The following is a 27681-nucleotide window of genomic DNA, read 5'->3' as shown; positions in this document are numbered from 1 at the left end:
TAAAAGCACAGATTTATTGAAGCAGAAGTATATTCCACAGAGTGGGAGCAGGCTAAAGCAAGCTGCTCAAGAGCCCCAGTTGCAAAATCTGGGGTTTAAGTACCCTTTAGGGGTTTCCTATTGGTTACACCCTATGCACCACCAATCGGAGGCTGAAGTGAAGGCTCCCAGTCTCCAGACTCTATTCTCCTGCCTCAAGGAAATCCACTGATTTCCTCTGTAGCATCTTCAGGTTCCATCTTGACAACTTCCTCTAAATCCCCAGGGGAAGAGTTGTTTAGAGACTCCTGGATGCCCTGAGGGAGCGGCTCCAGAGCTTGCCTTCCCTCCTCTGTTTTCACAACGGTCCAGCGATAGGCACTGTTCTCTGACAATCCTTCTTGGCACTGTTTATCGACTGGCGGAGGCCCTGGGCTATGTTCCACTTTGGGGAAAACCGCAGCAGAGAGAGGAGATAGTTCCTGGGGCTCTAATTTGGGTTCTAGGCCCTGAAAGGCATTTTCCCCATCAGCCACAGCACAAGCAATGTCCACATTCACGTGGGCCTTATCTTCAGGGGTGGATGGCATAGGAAGATTCACAGAATTGCCAGAAACAATTAAGGGTGAGACAGAGGAGGCCACAAGGGGCTGGTTCAATGGACAGGGGAAGGAAGTAGGGTTAACCAAGAGGGTGGCAATGGGAATAGTCTGGGGACTCTGGGCCACAGCCGCATTGACAGGCTGGATCATGTTACAGCCACCGCCAAGGCTCACAATCTTCACAGTGGTAGCAGGAACAGTGAAGATAACAGATGCAGGGTGGATAACAGGGGCAGGTTTGATACAGCGAAAGGCCCTGGCTCCCCTTCTTTTTGAGGGTCTCCGTCTAACATATGGCTTTCGAAACATGGAAGGGGCAGGGGAGGGCAGCATTACCTTGGGCACAGGGGCAGAAGAGAGCAAAGTCTGGGACTCAGACAGAGGGAAGCTCGTCCTGGCCTCAGGGGGCATAGCAGGCAGTGCTGCAGGAGACTCAAAACTCTCACCTCCACTGACCCCCAGTGGAGGGACACCTGGAACTGTCTGTAAAACAGTGGCTGGCTGTATCGGGTGAGGAATCCGGAGCACCATTTTGCTCGGAGGGGCTTCTGAATGAGTTGATTGGGGTGGTGTTTTCCCAGGGTTGAAGCTGGGCTGGAGAGAGGGGCTGGGTTGGATAAGGAGGGGTTTCAGGACTGATGAACGCTTCTGTCTCCAAGCCTTCTTGGGGAAACGGTTGGCAACTGGCTTCAGTTTCAGGACTACACCCTTAGGCAATAGCAGTGGGTACCGAGTTTCACTCCCCAACTCTGAGTTGTCTTTTTCTAGGCCTTGATCTGAGTTGATCTCAGTGGTTCCAGTCACATTTCCTACCTCTCTAGCACCATCAGCCATGCGCCGCAGTTCTTCCTGGATGGATGGCAGACTGGCCTATTGGAAACGAGAACACTCTGATCCAGCACATGTCAGAATTTGGGAAAAAGAATAGTACTTTCTAGGTTTAGGGACCTGAGACAAGCTCAAGGCATCTTTCCAAGAAGGGACTCTGCATATCAAATTTCTACAAAGACCACAGTCCAATTATATACTTTAGAAACTCTTCTCTGAATTTCTTTTAGCAAATTACCATTTTACCCATTATTTTGAATCACCCAGAGAAGGTGATTGTTGTAGAATCACCCGGAGAAGGGCAGAAAAGTAAGGGAAGAAAGGTGAATGAGGAAGATTTCTGAAGTCCTAGTTCTACAACTAAAGCATTAGACGATTAAGGAAGCCCTTGATATTCTCTCAGAACTTTCAGTGACCTTCTGCCTCCTACAGACTTCGAGGAAGAGGGCTGTACCTTTAACCAGAATGGGAGCCGGTGTTCTTCTCTCTCTATAGGTGGCTTCCACTGATGTGGCTGGATCTCTTCACAGCATTTTACTAGGACTGGCAGTTGTTTGGTCTTCTTATAAAACTTAACATGAAAAAAATGCGCATGAATTACATTCCTTCTGGAAACACTGTCCTCTGTCAGGCTGGTGAATGGGGTGGGTGGTGGATCAAGAGAAACACACACAAGACCACATACACAAACATCCATGAACACACATATATAAATAGCATATGCTGAATACTTGTACATTTCAAATTAAACTAATCTCTATTTAAAGATTTTATAATTATTCAATATTTTCTTTTTTTTTTTGAGATGGAGTTTTGCTCTGTCACCCAGGCTGGAGTGCAGTGGCGCCATCTCCGCTCACTGCAAGCTCCACTTCCCAGGTTCACGCCATTCTCCTGCCTCAGCCTCTGGAATGTTAGCCAGGATGGTCTCGATCTCCTGACCTCGTGATCCGCCCGCCTCGGCTTCTCAAAGTGCTAGGATTACAGGCGTGAGCCGCCGCGCCCGGCCCTATTCAATATTTTCTAACTGATGATCTCCATTCTGGTTGCCAGGAAGGGGAGAGTTTAGGTCACAGAGAGAAAAGGAAGCAGATACTAAGAGCAATCTTATGTAAGATTTGTTCCTGCTCAACAGCTGCAGACAGCATCGTAATCTATAAAATGGACACATCAAAGACTTTAAGCAAATGATGGTGTGAAGGGCATCAGAAGGGAAGGAAAAAAAAAGACTGAGGCAGTTCAGTTTTAAGAGTAAATAGGCTGGCCATGGTGGCTCACATCTGTAAACCCAGCACTTTGTGAGGCTGAGGTGAGCACATCACTTGAGATTGAGAGTTTGAGACCAGCCCGGCCAACATGGTGAAACTCCATCTCTACTAAAAATACAAAAATTAGCTGGGTGTGGTGGTGGGTGCCTGTAATCCCAGTTACTTGGGAGGCTGGGGCAAAAGAATTGCTTGAACCCGGCAGTGGGGGTGGTAGGGTGGAGATTGCAGTGAGCCAAGATCATGCCACTGCACTCCAGCCTTGGTAACAGGGTGAGACTCCATCTCAAAAAAAAAAAAAAAAAAAAAAAGAACTGAACTTAAACCACTGACAATAAGCATCTGTTCATCCAACATATATATAGGATGTTGTTTATATCCTAGGCACTGTGCTAAAAGCTAAGCACACACATAAGGGAAGGAATTCCTGCTCTCATGGAGCTTACAGACTAGTGGGAGACAGTCAAGTGGACAAATAACATTAAAAAACGTACAAAGGGCTGGGCATGGAGGCTCATGCCTGTAATGCCAGCACTTTGGGAGAACGAGGAGGGTGGATAACTGCAGGTCAGGAGTTCATGACCAGCCTGGCCAACATGGCGAAACCCTGTCTCTAATAAAAGTACAAAAAAAAATTAGCCGGGTGTGGTGGTGCACGCCTGTGATCCCAGCTACCTGGCAGGCTGAGGCAGGAGAATCGCTTGAACCGAGGAATTAGAGGTTGCAGTGAGCCGAGACTGCACCACTGTACTCCAGCCTGGGCAACAGAGCAAGACTCCAACCCTGACACCCCGGCCCGTTCCCCAACAAAAGTACAAAGATGTGCACGAAAAATGACACAAAACTAAAACTTAAACACAAATTACTTCTGGCCAGGTGTGGTGGCTTATGCCTGTAATCCCAGCACTATGGGAGGCTGAGGCAGGCAGATCACAAGGTCAGGAGATCAAGACCATCCTGGCCAACATGGTGAAACCCCATCTCTACTAAAAATACAAAAATTAGCTAAGTGTGGTGGCGCGTGCCTGTAATCTCAGCTACTCGGGAGGCTGAGGCACGAGAATCACTTGAACCCAGGAGGCGGAAATTGCAGTGGGCCGACATCACGCCACTGCACTCCAGCCTGGCGACAGTGAGACTCCATCTCAAAAAAAAAAAAAAAAAAAAAAAAAAATTATTTCTGCAGAAGAATAAGGTTTATCACGTGTGCCTTAGAACCATGGACAGGCCGGGCATGGTGGCCCACACCTGTAATCCCAGCACTTTGGGAGGCCGAGGCGGGCAGATCACTTGAGGTCAGGGGTTTGAGATCACCTGGCCAACATGGCAAAACCCCATCTCTACTAAAAATACAAAAATTAGCTGGGTGTGGTGGCTAATCCCAGCTACTCAGGAGGCTGAGGCAGGAGAATCGCTTGAACCCAGGAGGCAGAGGCTGCAGTGAGCAACAGAGTGAGACTCTGTCTCAAAAAAAGAAAAAAAAACAAACAACAACAACAACAAACAAGGAAACTGACATTGATACAATCAAAAGACCATGAATGGAGTTTTTTTTTTTTTTTTATACAGAGTTTCGCTCTGTTGCCCAGGCTGGAGTGTAGTGGCGAGATCTCGGCCCACTGCAAGCTCCGCCTCCCAGGTTCACGCCATTCTCCTGCCTCAGCCTCCAGAGTAGCTGCGACTACAGATGCCCGCCACCGCGCCCGGCTAATTTTTTTGTACTTTTAGTAGAGACGGGGTTTCACCATGTTACCAGGATGGTCTCGATCTACCAACATCGTGATCCGCCCACCTTGGCCTCCCAAAATGCTGGGATTACAGGCGTGAGCCAACGTACCCGGCCCAGGAGATGGTTTAAATGTGAAAATTCCCTTCCCAAGCACTCTCCCTCAGGATGCTACTGGAATGGGGCCATGCAGGGTGGCTCATGCCTATAATCCCAGCACTTTGGGATGCTGAAGCAGGAGGATCACTTGAACCCAGGAGTCTGAGACCAGCCTGGGCAAAAAACTGACACCCCCCACCTCAATTTTTTAAAATTCAGAAAAAAACTTTTTTTAAAAATGCTGCTAGAATGTGTTCCACTAAAGTAAAGAAGTAATACTCACACCTGTAATCCCAGCACTTTGGGAGACCGAAACGGGTGGATCAAGAGGTCAGGAGATCGAGACCAACCTGGCTAACATGGTGAAACCCCGTCTCTACTAAAAATACAAAAAATTAGCCAGGCGTGGTGGCATGTGCCTGTAATCCCAGCTACTCGGGAGGCTGAGGCAGGAGAATTGCTTGAACCCGGGAGGCAGAGGTTGCAGTGAGCCAAGATCATGGCGCCTTTGCACTCCAGCCTGGGCAACAAAGCGAGACTCGGTCTCAAAACAAAACAAAAAACAAGGCCAGGCGTGGTGTCTCACGCCTGTAATCCCCGCACTTTGGGAGGCTGAGGCGGGTGGATCCCCTGAGGTCAGGAGTTCAAGACCAAGACCAAGGTTGCAGTGAGCTGAGATCATGCCACTGCACTCCAGCCTGGGGGACAGAGTAAGACTCAGTGTCTCAAATTAAAAAAAAAAAAAAAAAAAAAAAAAAGAAGTAATGCAAAAGCAAAGATGTGGAATTCAGGAAATAAGAGGATCTAACACAGTATGAGGCAAAAGGAATTCCCGGGATGATGGTGAAGAAAAAGCCCAAGAAGACATCAGTGCAGCAACATGGAGAGCAACACGCTTAGACTGGAATAGTGTCAGAGGGCTCAGGGAGCAATTTCTTCAAGATGAAAGTGACAGAATATCTAGAATGCCTGAACACACTGAAAGAAGATGATCTGGGAAACAAAATGTTCAGCAGGAAAGGCAAGGTAACACAGTAACATAGCTGAGCTGTGAAGAGCATTTATACAGTCCTTAAAATCTTTTTTTTTTTTGAGACGCAGTCTGGCTCTGCTGCCCAGGCTGGAGTGCAGTGGCACGATCTCGGCTCACTGCAAGCTCCGCCTCCCGGGTTCACGCCATTCTCCTGCCTCAGCCTCCCTAGTAGCTGGGACTACAGGCGCCCACCACCATGCCCAGCCAATTTTTTGTATTTTTAGTAGAGCTGGGGTCAAGAAAAATACAAAAACAAAATGAAACCAAAGACTGGGCATTACGGCTCACGCCTGTAATCCCAACACTCTGGGAGGCCGAGCTGAGGCAAGAGGACTGCTTGAGGTCAGGACTTCAAGACCAGCCTGGGCAACAAAATGACACCCTGTCTTCACACAAAATAAAATAATTAGCTAGCCGTGGCGGCATGCACCTGTAGTCCAAGCTACTTGGAAGGCTGAAGTGGAAGGATCACCCAGGAATTTGAGGTTGCAGTGACCTATGATTGTACCCATGCACTCCAGCCAGGATGACAGAGTGAGAACCTGTCTCAAAAAAAAAAAAAAAAAAAAAAACCATAAATAAATATCTAAATAAAAAAGAAGGCTGGGGGCAATGGCTCACATCTGTAATCCCAGCACTTAGGGAGGCCGAGGCAGATGGATCACCTGAGGTCAGGAGTTCAAGACCAGCCTGGCCAACATGATGAAACCCCAACTCTACTAAATACAAAAATCAGCTGGGCATGGTGGTGGGGGCCTGTAATCCCAGCTACAAGGGAGGCTGAAGCAGGAGAATCGCTTGAACCCAGGAGGCAGAGGTTGCAGTCAGCCGAGATCGCGCCATTGCACTCCAGCCTGGGGGTCAAGAGCGAAACTCCATCAATAAGTAAAAAGAGTTGAGAAAAAGTATACAGACCAGGCCTGGGCGACAAGAGCAAAACTCTGTCTCAATAAATAAATAAATAAATACATACATACATACATACATACATACATACACACACACACACATACATGCATACATACAAACAAACAAACACAAAATTGAGAAAAAGTATATAGGCTGGGCACGGTGGCTTATGCCTGTAATCCTAGCCTCTGGGAAGCCAAGACTGGTGGATCACTTGAGGTCAGAAGTTCAAGACCAGCCTGGCCAACATGGTGAAACTCGTATCTACTAAAAATACAAAAAGTTAGCTGAGCGTGGTGGGCACGCCTGTAATCTCAGCTACTTGGGAGGCTGAAGCAGGAGAATCACTTGAACCTGGAAGGCGGAAGCTGCAGTGAGCCAAGACTATGCCACTATACTCCTGCACTCCAGCCTGGGTGACAGTGCAAGATTATGTCTGACCAAAAAAACAAAACAAAACAAAAACCCAAAGCATGTAAGTGGAATACTGCATACCATTTCTAGAAATGTTCAAGAAAGAGAATTATTACAGGGAAACATGGATTTGTGGAATCTTTCAAGAGGATGAAGATACTCCAGAGGAACGTAATGAATGAATCAACTGTCCCTGAATAGGCAACGGGGGAATTAATCTAGTGTATAAGTAGGAAAAATTAGCTTTAGATAAAAAAAGGTTCTTCTTTTCTTTGAGAATAACAAGAGAAAAGAACAGATACGTATTGGTGAGGTGCCTGGATAGATGCAGGAAACACTCACTTTAATGATGTTGTCAGGAGCTCTGTTCATGTTGAGGTTCTTGATTCTCACTGTCAGTTGGCGGGCAGTCTTGCAGGTTAGAAGGTACTTGCTGATTAGAGGGTTAAGAAACTCAGTCCCTTCAAAATGCTTCAGTCCTAAAGCTAACAAACTGAGAAAGGAGCAATAACACTAAATCTCACTTCACAGTCCTTCCTTCTAAAGGGCCTCCCCAGACTAACACATTTTACAATCTACTTTTTCTTATTTGTTCTTAAGACAAGGTCTCACTCTGTCACCTGGGCTGGAGTGCAGTGGCACGATCGCAGCCCACTGCAGCCACTACTTCCTAAGCTGAAGCGATTCTCCAGTCTCAGCCTCCCAAAGTGCTGAGATTACAGGCATGAGCCCATGGCGTGTGGCCCAATCTACTTTTTCATTTTTTTCAGACAGGGTCTTGCTCTGTTGTCCAGGCTGGAGAGCAGTGGCATGATTACAGTGCGCTGCAGCCTTGAATGCCTGGGTTCAATCGATTCCCGCACTTCAGCCTCCCGAGTATCTGTGGCCATAAACGTTTGCTACCATGCCTAGCTAATGTTTTATTTCATTATTTGTAGAGACCAGTTCTCACTTTGTTGCCTAGGCTGATCTTGAACTTCTGGCCTCAAGTGATCCTCCTGCCTCGGCCTCCCAAAGTGCCGTCATTACTGGTGTGAGCCACCATTGCTGGCCAATCTACTTTTTCTACAACTAATTCTTGTACAAGTTGGTGACTACTCAGTAGAAAATTTCAGGTATTTAGTGAGTAGTGATTAAGTACTATGAATAAGAATCAAATAGTTCATTTCACAATTAAGTAGGAGCAAGAGAAACTAGTCATAAATCATTAATAAATGTCAGATCATGATAAGCTGTATATTAACAACACAAAGGAAGTTCAAAGAGAATACATGGGAAGGAGAATGATTCTAATGAAACAAATATAAAATGAATAATAGGTACCTTGTCAGACAAATTAAACTGGCACCAATACTATCCTCTAACATAATATATATAATCATGGTTACATATATACATATTTGCTGATAACCGTGTGGCAATACACACAAAGGGCCATAAAAATGTTCACAATCTAGCTGGGCATGGTGGCTCATGCCTGTAATCCCAGCACTTTGGGAGGCCAGGAGTGGGAGGATCATTTGAGGTCAGGAGTCCGAGAGCAGCCTGGGTAACATAGAGAGACCCTCACCTGTACAAAAAAAATTAGCCATGTATGGTGGCACATGCCTGTGGTCCCAGCTACTCCACGGAGGCTGAGGCAGGAGGATCGCTTGATCCCAGGAGTTCGAGGCTGCAGTGAGCTGTGATTGCAACACTGCACTCCAGCCTGGGTAACAGAGTAAAATCCTGTCTCTAAACAAATAATAACATTATAAAAGCGAACCTCCTGCCTTGGCCTTTCAAAATGCTGGGATTACAGGTAGGAGCTGCCATGTCCAGTCTAAAACATTTTAAAAATGTGTGTGACATCCCCCAAAAAGCAGTATTTGGCACTGCCAAAACAAGCACGTTCTAGAGGACTCTGCTCATCTATACTGCTTTTCCTTTTGTGTCCATGTCTTATTATACAAGTCTTACTTCCCCTAAACTCCTCAAAGGCACTACGTCTTCTCCTTGGGATATTTGATCCCCCAGAGTAAACACTTACTTGTCCTCAGCCTTGGTGAAGAGGATCTTATCCTGGGGATTCTTTGCCTTCAGGGAACACACTGGAAGTAACTCTGGATACATGAAAACCTTGCTTGTGGCCAGGATCCAAGCCACTTGCTTTGGCAAACAGGGAAATTCATTGGCTATAAGAAAATAAATCTCTGATAAATCAACTTCTAGGAAAAAAGAGGGCTTCAAAAAGCCTGTGAAGGCATTTTTGCATTTAGGTAGAGCTGTCCTTATCTAACTTGATTCCCTCCCATCTGCCTACCATTCCCCAAAGAGTTCCCACAGTCTTTCCTCAACTAACATTACATCTAAAGGAAGTCCCATTCACTGGCAATGAAAGTTGACTTTTTTTTTTTTTTAGACGGAGTCTGGCTCTGTTGCCCAGACTGGAGTGCGTGGCCCAATCTTGGCTCATTGCAAGCTCCGCCTCCCGGGTTCAGGCCATTCTCCTGCCTCAGCCTCCCAAGTAGCTGGGACTACAGGCGCCTGTCACCATGCCCAGCTGATTTTTTGTATTTTTAGTAAAGACGGGGTTTCACTGTAGATAGGATGGTCTTGATCTGACCTTGTGATACGACAGCCTCGGCCTCCTAAAGTGCTGGATTATAGGCGCAAGCCACGGCGCCCGGCCTCTCTTACTCTTTCTTACGTGTAACACTTTATTCACTAAGTAAAACAACCATTTAAAAAGTACCTAGTAATACCTGTCACATAGTGTACGCTCAAAAATGTTTTACCTCCTTTCCCCTTTAAATCTTTGAAAGATAATAGACCTTCAACAATGCTTTTTTCTTCCAGGATAAGATTCCAGGCCAGGCGTGCTGGCTCACACCTGTAATCCCAGCACTTTGGGAGGCCGAGGCAGGTGGATCACCTGAGGTCAGGAGTTCAAGACCAGCCTGGCCAACATAGTGAAACCCCGTCTCTACTAAAAATGCAAAAATTAGCCAGGCATGGTGGCACGCACCTGTAATTCCAGCTACTTGGGAGGCTGAGTCAGGAGAATTGTTTGAACCTGGGAGGCGGAGGTTGCAGTGAGCCGAGATCATCCCACTGCACTCCGGCCTGGGTGACAGAGCGAGACTCCATCTTAAAAAAAAAAAAGAAAAAAGATTCCAACTTCTTTAATCTCCCTCACAAATCTGGTATTCCAAATTTTACTTTTATTTGATTCTTTCTTAAATTTCATTAAGTTCTCCCAGATTCCTCCTGAGGTTGGGAACAAAAGAACCATAAAAGGAATGAGACAATTCAGTCTCATTCATTTCTGTCTCCCTCTCTCAGCCTCTCAATTTTAGGCACCTCTGCATTTCTAAAGACAAAACTACTATATCCATATTTCTCCTTCCGTAAGTGTCATTTTTATATCCCCAGAAGAAAAACACAGGACACTAGATGTGTAAGATAATACTATAATTTGGTATTAAATCATGTTTTCATTACCATTTCATATCATTTAATGTATCTATTAAAGTAGTTTGGGATCTGTGTCTATGATATAGTACACTTAAATTCAACTATATTCAATTTAATGATAAGACTCAGGGATTTAAAATAGAATCCAAAGACAAACCCAAATCCAGAACAAACCACAACTAATTTGCTAAATCAGCAAACAAATCAGAAGCAAATATCTGGCTTAAGTAAATAGCAAATATTTTCTCAAAAAATACTAAACCAATGCAAGGTAGAATCTAAACCGGCAAATTTCTTTAAAATACTGAACATGGCAAATGTACAATCTCTAACTTACGCCTAACTTGCAAGTCAACATTTCATTCAGAATGGAGATATCACCTACGCTGCAGTCACTCGGTAAATAAAGTTAGTTGACCTTAATGAAGACAGTAAAAAGCTAAACATGACCAAACTTTACCACCTGACTTTCATCTTTACCAGGCCCCAGTTTATCTTGATCTGACTCCTAATACTTACCCCTCATATTGCTGTAGTCCAGTTCTTAGCACTGAGCCTCAGATCTCTACCTCCCATATTCCTATACTGTCCACTGCCTCCACGCCTTACCCAGGCCCAGAGATTATCATGTAATTCTAGAACTTGGATAATGAGTACAAAGGGAGGATAAAAGAGAGAAGAAAGAAATTACAAATGTCCTGTGTCCTCCGTTCCTAGGCAAGTATCCTAGGAAGTTATCTATGGGATAAGATTCCCAGCACCTCTCACCACAAGTAAAAACTTAAAGCTGACACATCTGTCTCCTACCAGTCTTCTTGACAGTTTTATGAGGGCTGCAGTCAATGCTGACATGTGTGCTGAAGTCTTCAATAAGCTGCATAGCTCCCATCAAGTTACAGGGTTGGAACAGGGTCTGAAACTTGGGGTTGTACTGATGGTGAAGGGCGATGGAGCTTTGTGCAAAGGTTCCCAGCTCTTTCTGGGAAAACAGGACACAAGGAAGATCTAAGACAATTCCAGACAATTAATACCAGTAGCCTTCAGAATCTAAATGAGAAGCTGACCTTCCTACTACAGGATAAAAACAGGTAAAAATCATCATCAAGTCTTTCACAATAAACTACTGTTAAGATTACGCCTGAGTTCCCAGATATTCAGGGATTATATTCTTGTTTTATTTTTAAACTGTTTCTCACTAAGGAATACATGGTCTAGCTCCCAAGCTGGAATTAAGAGTCTCAAGAATGGGGACTATTACTTTAATTAATTTATTTATTTTGAGACATGGTCTCACTCTGCCGCTCAAGCTGGAGTGCAGTGGCATGATCTCAGCTCACTGCAAACTCCTCCTCCCAGGCTCAAGCCATCTTCCCACTGCTGCCTCCTGAGAAGCTGGGACTATAGGCATACACCTCCAAACCTAGCTAATTTTTGTATTTTTTGTAGAGGCAGGGTTTTGCCATCTTGGCCAGGCTGATCTCGAATTCCTGGGCTCGCAATCCGCCTGCCTCAGCCTCTCACAGTGCTGGGATTACAGGGATGAGCCACCTCACCCGGCCAGGACCATTACTTTTAAAATTGTTTTATCTTTTGGTCTCAGAATAATGCCTACAACCAAGTACTCCTCATCCTCCTCTGAATACAGTAAGAGATGAAGACATCCTGTTGATTACCAAGCAAGTTTTAGAATACTAGCAAATGTACTCTTCAAACTCCAAAGAAGACTTACGGAAGAAGCTGAGAGTATTATCATTACCTGTCCAAAAGTTTGAGGCAATTTTTATGAGGTAAAATTTGGTTTTGTTTTTGTGAGACAGGTTCTCACTCTGTCACCCAGGCTGGAGTGATATATAAGCATAGCTCCCTACAGTCTCAACATCCCAGGCTCAAGTGATCCTCCTACCTCAGTCTCCCAAGTTGCTGGGACTACAGGCACTCGGCACCATCCCCAGCTAATTTTTTTATTTTTTATTTTTTGGTAGGGATGGGGTCTTACTATGTTGCCCAGGCTGGTCTCAAACTCCTGGGCTCAAGCAATCCTCCAACCTTGACCTACCAAAGTGCTGGGACTACAGGCATGAGCCACCATACCTGGCCAAATTTCAAATTTAAAAGCTCAAAATACCTCAAAACATCATGAGCAAAACTAGCTCTACACATAAAACACTAATATTGAGCTTCATGAATGGATAATGAATTCAACATCTATATGTATATTTACTTTATTATTTAAATTAAAAAACAAAAAACAAAAAACAAAAAAAAAACCCACAGACCGGGTCTTACTATATTGCCCAGGCTGTTCTTGAACCACTGGGCTCAAGTGATCCTATCACCTCAGCCTCCCAAAGTGCTGGAATTACAGGTGTGAGCCACTACGCCCAGCCTCAACATCTATGAAATGAATAGCCGTACCAAAAACCTAAGAAGTCAGGTGAATCTAAAGATGAGGAGGAGGACCCAATAAAAATATCAGAAGGACAGGCCAGGTGCAGTGGCTCATGGCTGTAATCCCAGTACTTTGGGAGGCAGAGGTGGGCAGATCACTTGAAGTCAGGAGTTCGAGACCAGCCTGGCCAACATGGCAAAACCCTGTCTCTACTAAAAATACAAAAAAAATTACCCGTGGTGGTGCCTGCCTGTAGTCCCAGCTACTTGGAAGGCTGAGGCAGGAGAATCACTTGAACCCAGGAGGCAGGGGTTGCAGTGAACTGAAACTGTGCCACCGCACTCCATCCTGGGTGAAAGAGCAAGACCCTGTCTCAAAAAAGAAAAGAAAAAAATTGAATACACTCTTTGTCCTTTCATGTGAATCAGTGGCTTATGTTCACTCAGCAAACATAGGAAGCCACAGCAATCAAAAATACCCGAGAGAATAACTGTGAGAAATAACCTGCCAAGCTAATTTTATATTCTAGTCTATAGAATTACGGCAATTTGGAAACTTACAAGACATATCCTGGTGCTACTGGCCTCCGGATTGAGATTGGGGTTGCAGGTGGCAAGAAGGTGGATTTGCGTCAAGAGCTGAACATGCTGGGGAGAGAAAGAAAATAATGCAGTGATATGTTATGACACTGCCATTTCAGGAGCCCAGAGATATTTTTTTTTTTCCCCTGGAGACAGGGTCTTGCTCTGTCACACAGCTTGGAGCGCAGTGGTGCAACCATGACTCAATGCCCTCTCAACCTCCTGTGCTCAAGCAATCTTCCCACCTCAGCCTCCCAAGTAGCTGTGACCACAATGCCTGGCTAATTTTTTATTATTATTATTATTTTTAGACAGAGTCTCGCACTGACCTTTGGGCTGGATTGCAACGGCGTGATCTCGGTTCACTGTAACCTCTGCCTCCCAGGTTCAAGTGATTCTCTTGCCTCAGCCTCCCGAGTAGCTGGAATTACAGGCGCCCGCCGCCACACCCATCTAATTTTTTGTCTTAGTAGAGACGGGGTTTCACCATGTTGGCCAGGCTTGCCTTGAACTCCTGACCTCATGATTCACCTGCCTCGGCCTCCCAAAGTGCCGGGATTACAGGTGTGAGCCACTGTGCCCGGCCTTATTTTTATTTTTTGTAGAGACAGAGTCTCACTATGTTGTCCAGGCTGCTTTTGAACTCCCCGGCTCAAGCAATCCTCCCACCTCAGCCTCCCAAAGTGCTGGGATTACAGGTGTGAGCCACTGCACCCAGCCCCCAGAGAGACATTAACTAAGATGTTTGCAACTTTATCACACAAATTTTGCTTTCTGGAAAGAGTATGAGAACAACATGGGATCCTGGCATAAATTTCTCAGACATGTTCCCTTGAACAAAATGACAGAACCAGAGGAAGTTTAACCTCAAAACAGAGGAGGAACTGAGATTAGAAAAGGAAAAGGCAGGGCGCAGTGACTCACGCGTGTAATCCCAGCACTCTGGGAGGCCGAGGTGGGTGGATCACGAGGTCAGGAGATCGAGACCATCCTGGCTAACACAGTGAAACCCTGTCTTTACTAAAAATACAAAAAATTAGCTGGGTGTGGTGGCGGGTCCCTGTAGTCACAGCTGCTCAGGAGGCTGAGGCACGAAAATGGCGTGAACCCAGGAGGCAGAGCTTGCAGTGAGCTGAGATTGAGCCACTGTACTCCAGTCTGGGTGACAGAGCAAGACTCCGTCTCAAAAAAAAAAAAAAAGAAAAAAGAAAAGGGAAAAGGGAAAAAAAACTACTTGTCACAGTGAAGGTTAAATTTCAGAATAGATTACTGAGGACCCTTTGAAATCTGTAATTCCAAATACTATTAGGGTCCTTATGTGCTCTCTTCCCTGAGCCACAGGACACGAACATGATGACTTCTCAAGCTCCTAACTGATGTGAAGATACTACGGTTTTAATACATAGTAAGGTAACTATCTCTGACATTTACAAAACTGTTAATTTTAGATTATACCAAAGCCTCAGAGTTAGGCCTTGGTATAATTCAATATTAATATGACCAAGGAAAGTGTTACCTGCTGCATCTGCTGCTGGAGTCTCTTCCTCTGTGCTGGGTCCAGAATCAGGGTCTGATGAACTTCCTTACACTGGGGTTTAACCTTCTCTACCTCCTTCTGCTGTTTGGCTGAAGATTTCTTCATCTTCAGCTGTTCAAATAGTTCCTTCGCTATCTGATGTTGTTCATTTAGTAGGTTGGCCAGTAGTTCCTCAAACCTATCCCAAACAGGGGGATGACTGAATTTGAGTGTTTTCCTAGGTCCACAACACATCCAATTCTTTCCAATGATGAGCAAAGAGCCTGAACAATTTTCATTCCCTACTAATCCCTTTTCACTTTAGCCAACATTCAAACTCCCAGCCTTACACAAATCTCTTCCCAAAGTAGTTAGCATGCATCAAATATGATTCTGTATTACACCCCATCCCATTCCTCTACAATTCCTCTTCCAAATAATATACAAATGAAGAAAAAATTAAACAAAAATCTAGGGACAGAGAAATATATGGGTAAGAAAGCAGCCAAGGAGCTGGTGGGAACTCATCATTCTCATTTCTTCTCTCATTACTTGTTACTCCCTGGGATGTTACTCCCATCCCAGGTCCAGCTTGTCCCATTATCCTATCTACTCAGGCTGCACTGCCTTGCTTTCTTAACAAGTCAAAGACTTTCTAGCATGAAGCAGGAAAAGGATATACCAAAATAACTGAAGCACACGGTAGTTCAAATGACAGAACTGAGAAGTTAGTTCAAATATTATCCATGAAGGCTATCTTCTTTTAGCCCTTTAAATTCCTCTTCCAAGGTTCCTAACCCTAACTTCCCACCCATACCCTCCTGAAAGATTGTTTGCAGGGCTGAGGCAAAAATTCCAATACCTAGCATGTCAGTTCTTTGTATGATTACTATACTTTTTCTACGTTTACATAGAAAGAAATAAAGGGAGAATAATATACCTAAGTGATTAAGCTTATGTTGATACCCTACGCAACAGGATAAGATCTGCTGAAGTAGCTATACCAAGCAGGTTATCATATTTCAAGGAACCCCCTATATTACAGCAATAGTTAAATGGTAACATTTTTCAATAGTTTTTGCAGATAAAGATTATGTTTGAATAAGTTTTCTTTTATAGTATTTACTGTGGGTTTGGGTAGCACAGAGTAAAAACCTGAAGACTGTGGGACTGTCTATACGATCTTTACTGAGAACTGAAAATTTTAACATCCACTCTACCACCACTGAAGGAACAGAAGAGAAGAAGCATAAAAAAGGAGAAAATGGAAACATAGCCTGAACTTAGTTTTAACAAGTATTATTTAGATAACTGATAAGGGAAGCCCCAGAGTTTTTGTTTTGGCTTTTTCTCCTCTCTCTTCCTTATTGTGTTTTAAGATGTTTTTACTCTCTATGGACTTACAGAGGGATTTTTATTTAGTCAAAGATTAAAACAGGTTTGTATTTGCAATCGAAAGAGAAGCAGCAGCTGCCCAAGTACAGTCATGTGCCACATAATGTTTCAGTCAATAATGAACCACATATTCAGAGGTGGCTCCATAAGATTACTGTACCTTTTCTATGTTTACATACATATGTACTTACCATTGTGTTACAACTGCCTACAGTATTCAGTACAGTACAGTAACACACTGTACAGGTTTGTAGCCTGGGAGCAATAGGTATGCAGCAGGCTAAACCATTTAGGTTTATGTAAGTACATTTTACAATGTTTACACAATGATGAATCGTTTAATGATAGATTTCACAGAGGGTATGACCATGAGATGATATATGACTATATTCCATTGAATACCAGAAGGTAACTGGATTCTAACAGGAATTTTAAATTAGTTCTATATTTTCCAAATTTTAAGAAGTTATAAAGAGTTGATCAGCAAAACCAAAATGTTTATTAATCAAATCCCATTATACGTTCCCAGGATGAATGGTTCCATTCTGCTATACCAGAATTTTGTTCTATGAACTATAAATTAAAATAATGGGTCAAATACTGACTTAGCGATCTTGAGATTTTTGATGTAGTTGTATTGTGATATTTGTTGGAGAATGACTAGTAGCTCTAGTTTTTAAGACGCTGGTTGGCATATCTTATCTTTTTTTCACTAAACTGGAAAATCCTTAAAGGTCCAGCTTTCAGATGGAACCCAAGCTCTCTGCTTAGTAATGCTGTTAAGTTCAAACCCAGGACTAATTACAGGGTCTATTCTCTTTGCTTTGTTCCACTTATGGCACAAAATGCATCCTGACCTCTCGCCATCCAACTAATGATTATATGCTGCTACAACAGAATAAAGTGCAGACGCAAATCCACCACAAAATGAGGAAAAAGTTAAAGCCTCTACTTTCTGGATGATGTAACACAAGTGCCAACTTCAGGCAAAAAGGTCAGCACATATGTTTCAGACTCCTTACTGCAGGTGCTTCAGGGTTTGCTCCACTAATGCCTAGGTGACTAACAAATTTTCAGTCACATTTAGCAGATATTAATGGCACATAAAAAGAACAAAAGGGACAGACTGGATATTACAATATGGGGTAGTTTGTGTGGCTGGCCACATAGAGTCCTACATACCTCTCCAGCACCACTCACCTGGAGAAGTGGATATGGATGCCAGCTACTGTTTTTTCTCCCTTCCCAAACAGATACAGCTTGGCTTACAGCTGCACTGCCCCATAACAAGGAGACTTCACTTGACACCTAACTCCTGACAGGGTTCTGCATCCTTACATCAGTAACAGAAGCTGGCTGGGGATGAAAAATTGTTAACTGCAACTTCTGAAAACCTTTTCAGAAATAAACTTTTCCTCTATTCCAAATCTCAAGGTCTTCAACTAGCCTACCGTAGAGCTTGAGGGGTGTTAGGTTGAGGCTCAGCCACACGCTCCTCCTCTTCTGGGCCATCATCTTCCATGTTGGAGAATCCCATCTCATCTTGGAACTGCGGGCAAAGGAAAGGGAGGGTTTTCCTGGGGAATGGGCTTTTGAATGTTGCTCCAGTGTTGGGAAGGAAAAGTGAAAACTATAAACAAGACTTTAATAATGCTGGCACCCAGAAAGAGCCTACATCAGAACCTTTCTCACTTCAGGACTCCCACAAACCCACATTTGGAATGACTATTATGCCAGGAAAGAAGTCACTCAACCAGTCAACTTGTATCAGTAAGCACAGAGCTAGGGTAACTCAAAATGATCAATTTCTTAAACAGAAATATCTTTTCAGACAAATTTATGGAAAAGGTTAATTATTTGTGTGCAAAATACTTTAAAACTAGTTGGCAATCTTTAAGGACACACCAAATGACAGTAGGGGAAGCCACCAAAAGTTTTCAAGGGGCAAGATGTGCTGGCTCACACCTACAATTCCAGCACTTTGGGAGGCTGAGGCAGGAAGATTACTTGAGCCTATGAGTCCATGGCAAGACCTTGTCTCTACAAAAAAATAAAATAATTAGCCAGGCCTGTAGGTGTGTGCCTGTAGTCCCAGCTACTCAGGAGGCTTAGATGAGAGAATTGTTTGAGCCCAGGAGGTCGAGGCTGCTGTGAGCTGAGATTTCACCACTGTATTCTCCAGAGCCTGGGTGACACAGCAAGACTTCGCCTCAAAAAAAAAAAAAGCTTCAAGGAAAATTTTAGTAAGAATAACCTACATGTGGATAATCAAGAGTCTAGCAGTCAGCAAATTTCCCTTGTCATTATATTCCTTCCCAGGTAGACTAAAAGGAGAATTGGTTCAGTCCCTCTTCCAGAGGGAGCATCACAGAGACCAAAGGACACATTTTGTTGGAGAACCAACTTACAATCCCATGTTCTCACTTGAGGATCATTACTCACAGTTTCAAACAGATCTTCCATCAGCTCATTTGGTTCCTTTTCTGCAAAAAAGCCAAACATTATGTTGTTGGTATAAATTAGATTCATTTTACAATAAGGAGGAATTCCATGTAGACAATGTATGATGTTTTCAACAAGGCATCTGACGAATTCTTCATATCTATTCTTATTCTTGAGACAGGGTCTCACTCTGTCACCCGGGCTGGAGGGCAGTGGCTTGATCTCGGCTCACTGCAATCTCTGCTTCCCAGGCTCAAGTGATCCTCCCACTTCAGCCGTCCAAGTAGCTGGGGCAACAGGAGTGTGCTGTCATGCCCGGCTAATTCTTCCATATTTTGTAGAGATGGGTTTTCCCCATGTTGCCCAAGCTGGTCTTGAACTCCTGAGCTCCAGTGATCCACCCACCTTGGCTTCCCAAAGTGCTGGGGTTACAGGCATGAGCCACCACGCCCAGCTATCCTTCATTCATTTATTCAAAAACATTTATTGAGTACTTACTATGTTTCAATCCCTGTTTTAGATGCTTGGGATATATGAGAGAATGAGAGAGAGAGTTGTAATCTCATGAAGCTTAAATTCCAACAGGAAGATGACAAAGAGAAAATGTGAGTTAGATGATTTTTTTTTTGAGACGGAGTTTCGCTCTTGTTGCCCAGGCTGGAGTGCAATGGCACGATTTCAGCTCACTGCAACCTCCGCCTCCCAGGTTCAAGCCATTCTCCTGCCTCAGCCTCCCAAGTAGCTGGGATTACAGGCATGCACCACCACGCCCAGCTAATTTTGTGTTTTTAGTAGAGATGGGGTTTCTCCATATTGGTCAGGCTGGTCTCAAACTCCTGACCTCAGGTGATCGGCCCACCTCGACCTCCCAAAGTGCTGGGATTACAGGCATGAGCCACCACGCCCGGCCCATTGATTTTACAATTAGATGGCCTATCCGAACCCACACAATACTGAATGGAATCAAGAGACAAGTCTCCCAGCCTGGGCAAAATGTCAACATATCTCTAAAAAAAAAATTTATCTGGGCTTGGTCGCGCATGCCTATAGTCCCAGTTACTTGAGAGGCTGAGGTGAGAGAATCTCTTGAGTCCAAGAAGCAGAGGTTGTAGTGAGCTGAGATTGTACCACTGCATTCCAGCCTGGGCGACAGAGCAAGACACTGTCTCCAAAAAAAAAAAAAAAAAAAAAAGAGACAGAAAGACAGAGACAAGTTTCCAACAGTGTTTCATAGGACCCTATCTTTGGACCCGACCTATTCAAAAACTCCATCAGTGAATCAGAAGACCAAGAGAACATACTTAACAAATCTGTAGATGACGTAAAGCTGTAAAGCTGAAAGGGACTGCTAATCCAATTGATGGAAAATTCAAAATCATATTTTCTCAAATCAACTGGATGTAACACGTAAGGATAAATTTAAAGTTCTACATTGAGGATTTTTTTTTTTTTTTTTTTAATAGAGCCAGGGACTTGCTATGTGATATGTTGCCCAGGCTGGTCTCGAATTCCTGGGCTCCAGCGATCCTCCCACCTCATCTTCCCAAAGTGCTGGGATTACAGACGTGAGCCACCCCACCTGGCAAGATCTTATATGTGTATTCAAGATATTACACAACTCATTAAGTCTCCAGATGAAAACCAGAATCTCTAAATATAGTTTGACAGTTTGACAATGCCCAATGACAGACTAAATGAGAAATTAGGAGGCAGCTTGATCTTTTATTTCCTCAGAGATCTTTGTTCTGAGTTCTGACTCTTGCTCTACAAATTTTCAAAGTCAAAATGATAATCATGTTAACGGGTAAAGAGCTTCAAATCTTTGGATATCTCATTTTTTTTTAACTTTTATTCATTTGTTTTACCTTATGTGTTCCTCTACAATGGATATCTAGGAAGTTAACGACCATTCTAGCTATCTAGCATTCTGGTTCTTGATATCATGTAAAATGAGTGTTCTGATCTCTGACACACAAAGCTATGTAGAAGATAAAAAATAGACATTTTTTCAACAATCATTTTACTTTTGTCTCTACATCTACATACTCTACATGTTAGAGTTTTTGTTTCTGTTTTTTCGAGAGTAGCTGGGATTACAGGCACCCGCCACAACACCTGGATAATTTTTTGTATTTTTAGTAGAGATGGGGTTTCATCATGTTGGCCAGGTTGGTCTCCAACTCCTGACCTCAGGTGATCCACCCGCTTCGGCCTCCCAAAGTGCAGGGATTACAGGCATGAGCCACCGTGCCCAGCCACGTACTTTGATTCTTAATGGAGGATTTAATCCACTGATATCCCAAAAGACAAACTATCCAATGGAATTCGTGGATAAAACACAGGCACACAGTGTCTCTTCCTCAGAGGAAAGAAATTTTTGTCAACAGAAGAATTTTGCTCTTCTGGGCTTGGTGGCTCCTGCCTGTAATCCTAGCACTTTGGGAGGCCAAGCCTGGCGGATCACCTGAGTTCAGGAGCTCAAGACCAGCCTGGCCAACCTGGTGAAACCCCGTCTCTACTAAAAATACAAAAATTAGCCTAGCGTGGTGGCTAATGCCTGTAATCCCAGCTACTTGGGAGGCTGAGGCAGGAGAATCGCTTGAACCTGGGAGTCGGAGGTTGCAGTGAGCCGAGATTGAGCCATTGCACTCCAGCCTGGGCGACAAGAGCGAAACTCCATTTCAAAACAAAAACAAAAACAAAATTGATTTGCTCTAGCAGAAAAATAATTATATTTCAGGAATTCCTTCAGGAATCCTATACCAGTACTGAAAGATCCTATATTGGAAAATGAAAATGCCCAAATTATTAAGTCCTGAGATAGAGGAGAAGGGACTTGTTTTGTCCATCACTGTATCTTAGTACCTGGAATAGTGCTTGGCACATAATAAGCATTAAATACATACATGGCAGTCTTGTTTCTGAACCAAAATGAGGTGGTTTAATGAAAGAGATAGGTTTGGCCAGGCGCGGTGGCTCACACCTGTAATCCCAGCACTTTGGGAGGCCGAGGCAGGTGGATCACTTGAGGTCAGGAGTACGAGAACAGCCTGGCTACTGGCTAACATGGTGAAACCCTGTCTCTGCTAACAATACAAAAATTAGCCAGGTGTAGTGGTGCGTGCCTGTAAACCCAGCTGCTCAGGAGACTGAGGCAGGAGAATCACTTGAATCCGGATGGCAGAGGCTACAGTGAGTCGAAATCCTGCCACTGCATTCCAAACCAGGCTACAGAGCAAGACTCCGTCTCAAAACAAAACAAAACAAAACAAAAAACCAAGTGAAATACTGAAATACTGATCAGCTTTAAAAAGAGAACTGTCATAACCACCCCAATGTAGTTCCAAGACTTAGGCTTCCCCACCAAGGCAAAATTAACACAGTAAGAGGGCTATTCCAGTTCATTTTGGAGAAAGTCTTGGATTTGGTAAGCAGGTAAAAAGGGCTGGGCATGCTGGCTCACATCTGTAATCCCAGCAAATTGGGAGGCCAAGACAGGAGGATGGCTTGAGGCCAGGAGTTTGAGACCAGATTGATCTACATAGCAAGACCTGGGCCAGGTGCAGTGCCTCACTCCTGTAATCCCAGCACTTTGGAAGGCTGAGACGGGTGGAGAACTTGAGGTTAGGAGTTCGTGACCAGCCTGGCCAACGTGGGGAAACCCTGTCTCAACTAAAAATACAAAAATCAGCAGGGCGTGTTGGCACGCGCCTGTAATCCCAGCTATTTGGGAAGCTGAGGAAGGAGAATCACTTGAACCTGGGAGGCAGAGGTTGCAGTGAGGCAAGATTGTGCCATTGTACTCCAGCCTGGGCGACAACAGTTAAACTCTCTCTCAAGAACAAAAACAAAAACAAAAACAAAAAACCATAGCGAGACCTAATCTCAATTAAAAAAATAAAGAAATTGTATACACATATATGCACACTACACACATATCACATGTACGTTTTGAGAAAAATAACACCATGAACCTATTACCCATTAAAAATTAGAGAAAACATTAAACTTTTCACAAATTTACATAGCATTCTTATACAGGGGCCATGTCAATAGAGAGAAAGGACTATCAGACCATTTTTCCTAAAACTTCTCCATTATCTCACTAAATCCTATAATCTGTCCTATTAAAACACCTTTTAAAATTTCTTGCTCTTTTTTTTTTTTTTTTGTGAGACAGAGTGTTGCTCTGATGCCCAGGCTGGAGTGCAGTGGCGTTATCTCAGCTCACTGCAACTTCCCCCTCCCAGTCCAAGCAATTCTCGTGCCTCAGCTTCCCGAGTAGCTGGGACTACAGGTGCACTCCAACACATGCGGCTAATTTTTTGTATTTTAGTAGAGACGGAGTTTCACCGTGTTGCCCAGGCTGGTCTCGAACTTCTGAGCTCTGACATTCTGACAATCCGTCCACCTCGTCCTCCCAAAGTGCTAGGATTACAGGTGTGAGTCACCCCACCTGACCAATTTCTTGTTCTTTTAAAAGTACAGTAATTATTTTTAAGTTCTAGTACTAAATTAATGGGTAGTCTGTCAGATAGCTACTGGATTTTATATCAGGAGGCCTTTCTACATGTATGTATACCCAAAAATGACATTAAGACCTTTTTACATAAACTCACTGTAGAAATATATCCCAAAACAAGGTGAGGAATATAAATGATGTTTACCTTCTTTTCAAACCAACAGTTCCTTTATACAAAAACACCAAATGATACAAAACATATTTTTTTAAAGTACAAAGTTCCATACAAAATAAAATAAACACTTTATGGTTATTCCTAAGAATAAGTAGTGACAAAAAGTCTTTGCAATTGGGTAATAAAATTTCAACTTCTAGGAACATGCTTCCCTCTTCCTTGTCCTTTTGAGAGCTGCCACCATCATACAATTCACAGCATCTCTTCAACCACAGAAAATTAGCGTCTCCTCAAGCACAGAGACCATATATTATTTATCTTGGTGTCTCCTGCATAGGATTAACTCAGTGTTTGTTATAACTAAGTTAAACTCCAAGATAGGAGCTTCAAATCACCTCAGGCCCAATCCAAAACTGAAAAAAAGACGCTTCTCAGAGTTTGAGAACAAAAAGATACTGATAAAGAACAAAGCCATAGATACTTGTGCGACATTAGCTTCCCTTTTTACCAAATACAGAGTCATTTACTAACACTGCAAAAATAAGTTTGCAGATGATAAAAAGAACAAATAAAAAACATGGATCCTGTCAACATGTTCAAATACTATCATATTTTTATGATAAGGTGACTCCTTCACCTTAAACTCATACTAACATCCACACACCCGAACAATGAAAATGAAAGGTTTTCAAATGAGACCTAAATATAAATTGGCTCTATTTCATTACAGTTTAAGTTCCTAAAATCATATATATAAATCATGTGATTGTGCTTACGCTCATCTTCTAACTTGAGGGCCCAGTGTCTTTCATCAGATTCTCAGAAGGATAAGCGACCCCAAAAAACTTTTAAGAACCACCAATTTAGCCTATCAAGAAACATCCCATTTTCCAGAAGAATACAGCTAACTTGGCTTAGTTCGTGCATTCTTACCTCATATTCACAGAGAGTTCATAGAGGGGATCCTTACTACACGAAATCAGTCTTTTTTTTTTTTGAAGATGGAGTCTCCCTCTGTCGCCCAGGCTGGAGTGCAGTGGCACAATCTCGGCTCACTGCAAGCTCTGCCTCCCGGGTTCACGCCATTCTCCTGCCTCAGCCTCCCAGAGTAGCTGGGACTACTGGCGCCCGCCACCACGCCCGGCTAATTTTTTGTATTTTTAGTAGAGACGGAGTTTCACCATGTTAGCCAGGATGGTCTCGATCTCCTGACCTCGTGATCCGCCCACCTCGGCCTCCCAAAGTGCTGGGATTACAGGCGTGAGCCACCGCGACCTGCCGAAATCAGTCTTTCAAAGGATTCCTTCAGCCCAGCCAAGAAGTTCCAACATCCACAGGCACATATATTAACAATTACCAGAACCCAAAAACAGTTCTCTGGTTTTAATTCTACACTGCCTCCCTCAATTTATACCTACCACTGTCAAAACAACTCCCCTCATATTGCATCCAGGCTATTTACAGAGACACCTTGATTATCCTCACCCCAAGGCATGGACCATTCATTGAATGGTAGTATTTGTTTGAGTGAAAAAGGATCCTTCCTCCCACAGATTTCAAGTTAAGCTGTCAGCACCCATGCAGCTGCTCTGGTACAAGTTAAGCTGTGAAAGCCTTCTCCCTCATACATACAACCTCAAGTGTCAGAAATGCTCTGCTTCCTCCATAAATCCAAAATAATATAGTCATGGATATGCATTTCATACAGGTCAGACTCGGCAAGGACAGCTACGTTCCACATACATATCTGACACAATCGGTCTCCTCCAAATACAATCCAACCAGTCTTATGTGCTCCTATCTTTCCAGCATACTCAGATTTGCCGACAAAGACTTCCTGAGGCACCATGGTATGCTGAATATACTGCTGCAGTAGTAGTGAAAACATGGGAGTTACAGTCCCAACTTTGTCACCGATTTAACATGTGGCCTTGGAGAAGTTCTCTCCTTATGCCTAAATTTCCTATTTTGTAAAATGGAAGAAAGCATCCTATCATTTTCACAGAGATTTAGTATCACAAAGAAACTGAAAGAGCTTTATTGTATTGTAAATTATTACTATAAACCCGCGACAACAAATAAGGCCACCCATTCTTTACAGCTTTGTAGCAATGATTCTGTTAAAACATATTTTGGCCCTTCACATTTACACAACTCACTCTAATCAAAGGCACAAACTATTCTTAAGACCACAACTGGCTATGCCAAGTTTCTCCCCTCCCTGACCTCACAGACACATGCTGTATAGAACACTACCATTTGCCGCTCTTTCCCAACAAGTAACTAGGGGCTCCCAATCCCTAAAATACACACACATATCAACCTGCGAGGAACCTCCCAACATTTATTCAAAAAATAAGCTAACATATAAGGGGAACTCCATTACACTTACACAAATAAAGGCAAACTCTTCCGGAAACACTTGCCATCCTCGCATACACACACCAACACAGCCGCTACACACCAACAGACCATCTGTCTTCTAGACCAAAAACATCTCCTTCCATGTACAAACTAACCAGTGACATTTATTAAACTTACAACACTGAGATCATCCTGTCGTTCCCACATACCGTTCAACGCGGCAGGGACACCACAGACCTTGTCACACAGGGAAACTCCCCTCTCAAGATCGTGTCCTCGACCACTCTAATCCCTTAATTAAACACACACAAACTGGACTATGGGGGAGGCTCCGATCATGCCTACAAACACAGACTAACCTGTCAGGGGCACAGCCGACTCCGCCTCCACTCGCTTACTTTCCAGCCCCCTCCGGGAGTCCGCCTGTCAGGGACACCCCTTCACCCCGCCTGGAGGGACTTCCCGGTAGGCTCAGGATCCCCCTCCCTGCTCTCCCCTCCCCCATCTTCACCACTGCTCTCCCGGAGGTCCAGGTCCGGGAGATGACAGTGGCTCCCAGAAAGCCCAGGATTCAATCACTGAGAGAGTGCTTAGGCCCGAATGCCAGCCCAAATCGTTCTACTCACCGTGTCGGAGGCCGAGGCCGAGGCCGAGAGCGATGAGAGTGCAGGGAAGTGGGGAAGAGGGGGTGGCCGCCAGGCTCCTCCGCTTCCCTGGGTCCACGGCGGATCCCTCCCGCTTGTCAGGAGGCGGCCAGCGGGTAAGCTGACTGGCGGCAATGCGAGAGAGGAGAAGGGAAAGGTGGAGGGCTAAAGGGGGCAAACTGAGGGGAGGCGGATCCCGCAACCGAGACTGGGATCGCCTCCCCTCCTCAAAGCGAACCCAAAATGGCGGCGGGAGCGGCGGCGGCGGCGGCAGCTCCTCCAGAGGGAGGGAGCGAAGGGCGCCTAGCGACCCCCCACAACCTCCCACTCCTCCCTCCTCGCGTTCTTCCCCACGGTCCCCCTCTCCGCCCGACTCCGGCCATGTAGCGCGCACGTCAGCCCGCAAGCGTACGAGTGTCTGCGGGCTCGTTGCTGGCTGCTCCCACCAACCACCACCTTCGGCCGCCCCGCGCGCCAGCCAGCCCGTACGCGCTCACCCACGGGAACCCCCTCGCCCAGTCCCCCACTCCCCCTCAGGCCCTGTCAAGCCGGCTCCGGCCCTCACGCGTACCTTCAGCGGCGCGAGCCCAAGCCTTTTTCACCTCCTCTTCTCTCCTCCCCCTCCTTCCCCGCCCTCACTGCCACCAACCGCCGCCAAAGCAGCCGCCGCCAGCCCCCAACCCTCCACCCCTCGCGCGTGCGCCTCCGACAGTCCCCACTGCGGGACTATTCCATTCCTGGCGGCTGCAGGGGCAGGAGAGGAAGGGACTGGCAAAGCGAGTCTGGCTTGCCGTTTGACTGGAATTGCCAGGGTGGCGGGCCGAGTCCCACGATAACCTACCTCCCTGGGTTCGTCGCCGCGGCGCTGCGGCTCGCCTCCTCCTCCATGGGACCGCGGCGAGCGGATCGAGGGCGGCCTAGCGCCCCTCTGCCGGCCGGTGGTTGGAGGCCGCGGCGGCTGCGCGTTGAGTCGTTTCCTGCCGTATGACCCGACCCTTTCTCGCAGTCGCAGGACGGGCGCTTTGGAGCCGGTCCCAGGTAGTGTGTGTCGGTCGCCTCGTCTGGAGAACTACTCCTCGACTCACGGTGAGGGAATGGACCGGCACGGGGGTTGTATCGCTGAGGGAAAGGAGCGGGACTCCGGACCTCCAGGAGGTAGGGAGTGAGGCCGGTAGACCGGCGCGTCTCCGGGGAGATTCCTCCCGGGCGTTGAGTTGCCAACCTGGGACCCGAGGAAGATCGGCGTGGTGGTGTGCTTTTTGTTGTTGTTAACCCTCCTCGGATTTCTCGAATTTCACACCACTGTCCATATGCGATGACGTTTGTTTGCCCTTGACGCACTACTCATGGATGGTACTTCAGCCTCGTTAGACAGCCTGGTGATGGAGGATGAAGAAACCAT

General features: G+C 45.0%; 2 protein-coding genes across 8 annotated transcripts in view; one reads left to right on the top strand and one right to left on the bottom strand.

The window, feature by feature from the left end:
* YY1AP1 (YY1 associated protein 1) lies at window positions 1-27336 on the bottom strand. 6 transcript variants are annotated; one of them, XM_054458490.2, is made up of 11 exons: window positions 27121-27336; window positions 26262-26404; window positions 18635-18675; window positions 17644-17741; window positions 14798-14996; window positions 13261-13347; window positions 11119-11290; window positions 8885-9029; window positions 7198-7348; window positions 1864-1980; window positions 1-1451 (listed from the first exon to the last, which is right to left on the bottom strand). In XM_054458490.2, exons 1-11 carry the CDS (start codon window positions 27165-27167, stop codon window positions 195-197), a joined length of 2457 nt encoding a protein of 818 aa, XP_054314465.1. In that variant the 5' UTR covers window positions 27168-27336; the 3' UTR covers window positions 1-194. The 6 variants fall into 6 exon arrangements, with proteins under 6 accessions (XP_054314465.1, XP_054314472.1, XP_054314495.1 ...); XM_054458497.2 differs by having other exon boundaries at window positions 7198-7288; window positions 27121-27274; XM_054458562.2 differs by having other exon boundaries at window positions 1391-1471; window positions 27121-27225.
* The window catches only part of DAP3 (death associated protein 3), a 41307-nt gene continuing 40887 nt past the window's right edge, over window positions 27262-27681 (top strand). Inside the window, exon 1 of one of the 2 annotated variants that reach the window (XM_054458891.2) lies at window positions 27262-27681. In XM_054458891.2, coding sequence (XP_054314866.1) covers window positions 27626-27681 — 56 coding nt within the window. In that variant the 5' untranslated portion in view covers window positions 27262-27625. The other variant, XM_054458917.2, reaches the window with a different exon arrangement.

Source organism: Pongo pygmaeus, chromosome 1 (assembly GCF_028885625.2).
Source record: "Pongo pygmaeus isolate AG05252 chromosome 1, NHGRI_mPonPyg2-v2.0_pri, whole genome shotgun sequence".
Classification (NCBI taxonomy): domain Eukaryota; kingdom Metazoa; phylum Chordata; class Mammalia; order Primates; family Hominidae; genus Pongo; species Pongo pygmaeus.
Note: the sequence above shows the minus strand (reverse complement) of the source record. Positions and strands in the feature narration are given on the sequence as shown.

What these genes read in the sequence shown, in the direction of transcription:
- YY1AP1 (XM_054458490.2), bottom strand. Translation starts at nt 27,167, where the DNA reads ATGGAGGAGGAGGCGAGCCGCAGCGCCGCGGCGACGAACCCAGGGAG. An exon ending in TCCAGCAGCAGATGCAGCAG is followed by an intron (nt 13,348 to 14,797) that starts GTAACACTTTCC and finishes TTCTCTCCCCAG; the next exon opens with CATGTTCAGCTCTTGACGCA. An exon ending in GGCTCCCATTCTGGTTAAAG is followed by an intron (nt 1,452 to 1,863) that starts GTACAGCCCTCT and finishes CGTTTCCAATAG; the next exon opens with GCCAGTCTGCCATCCATCCA.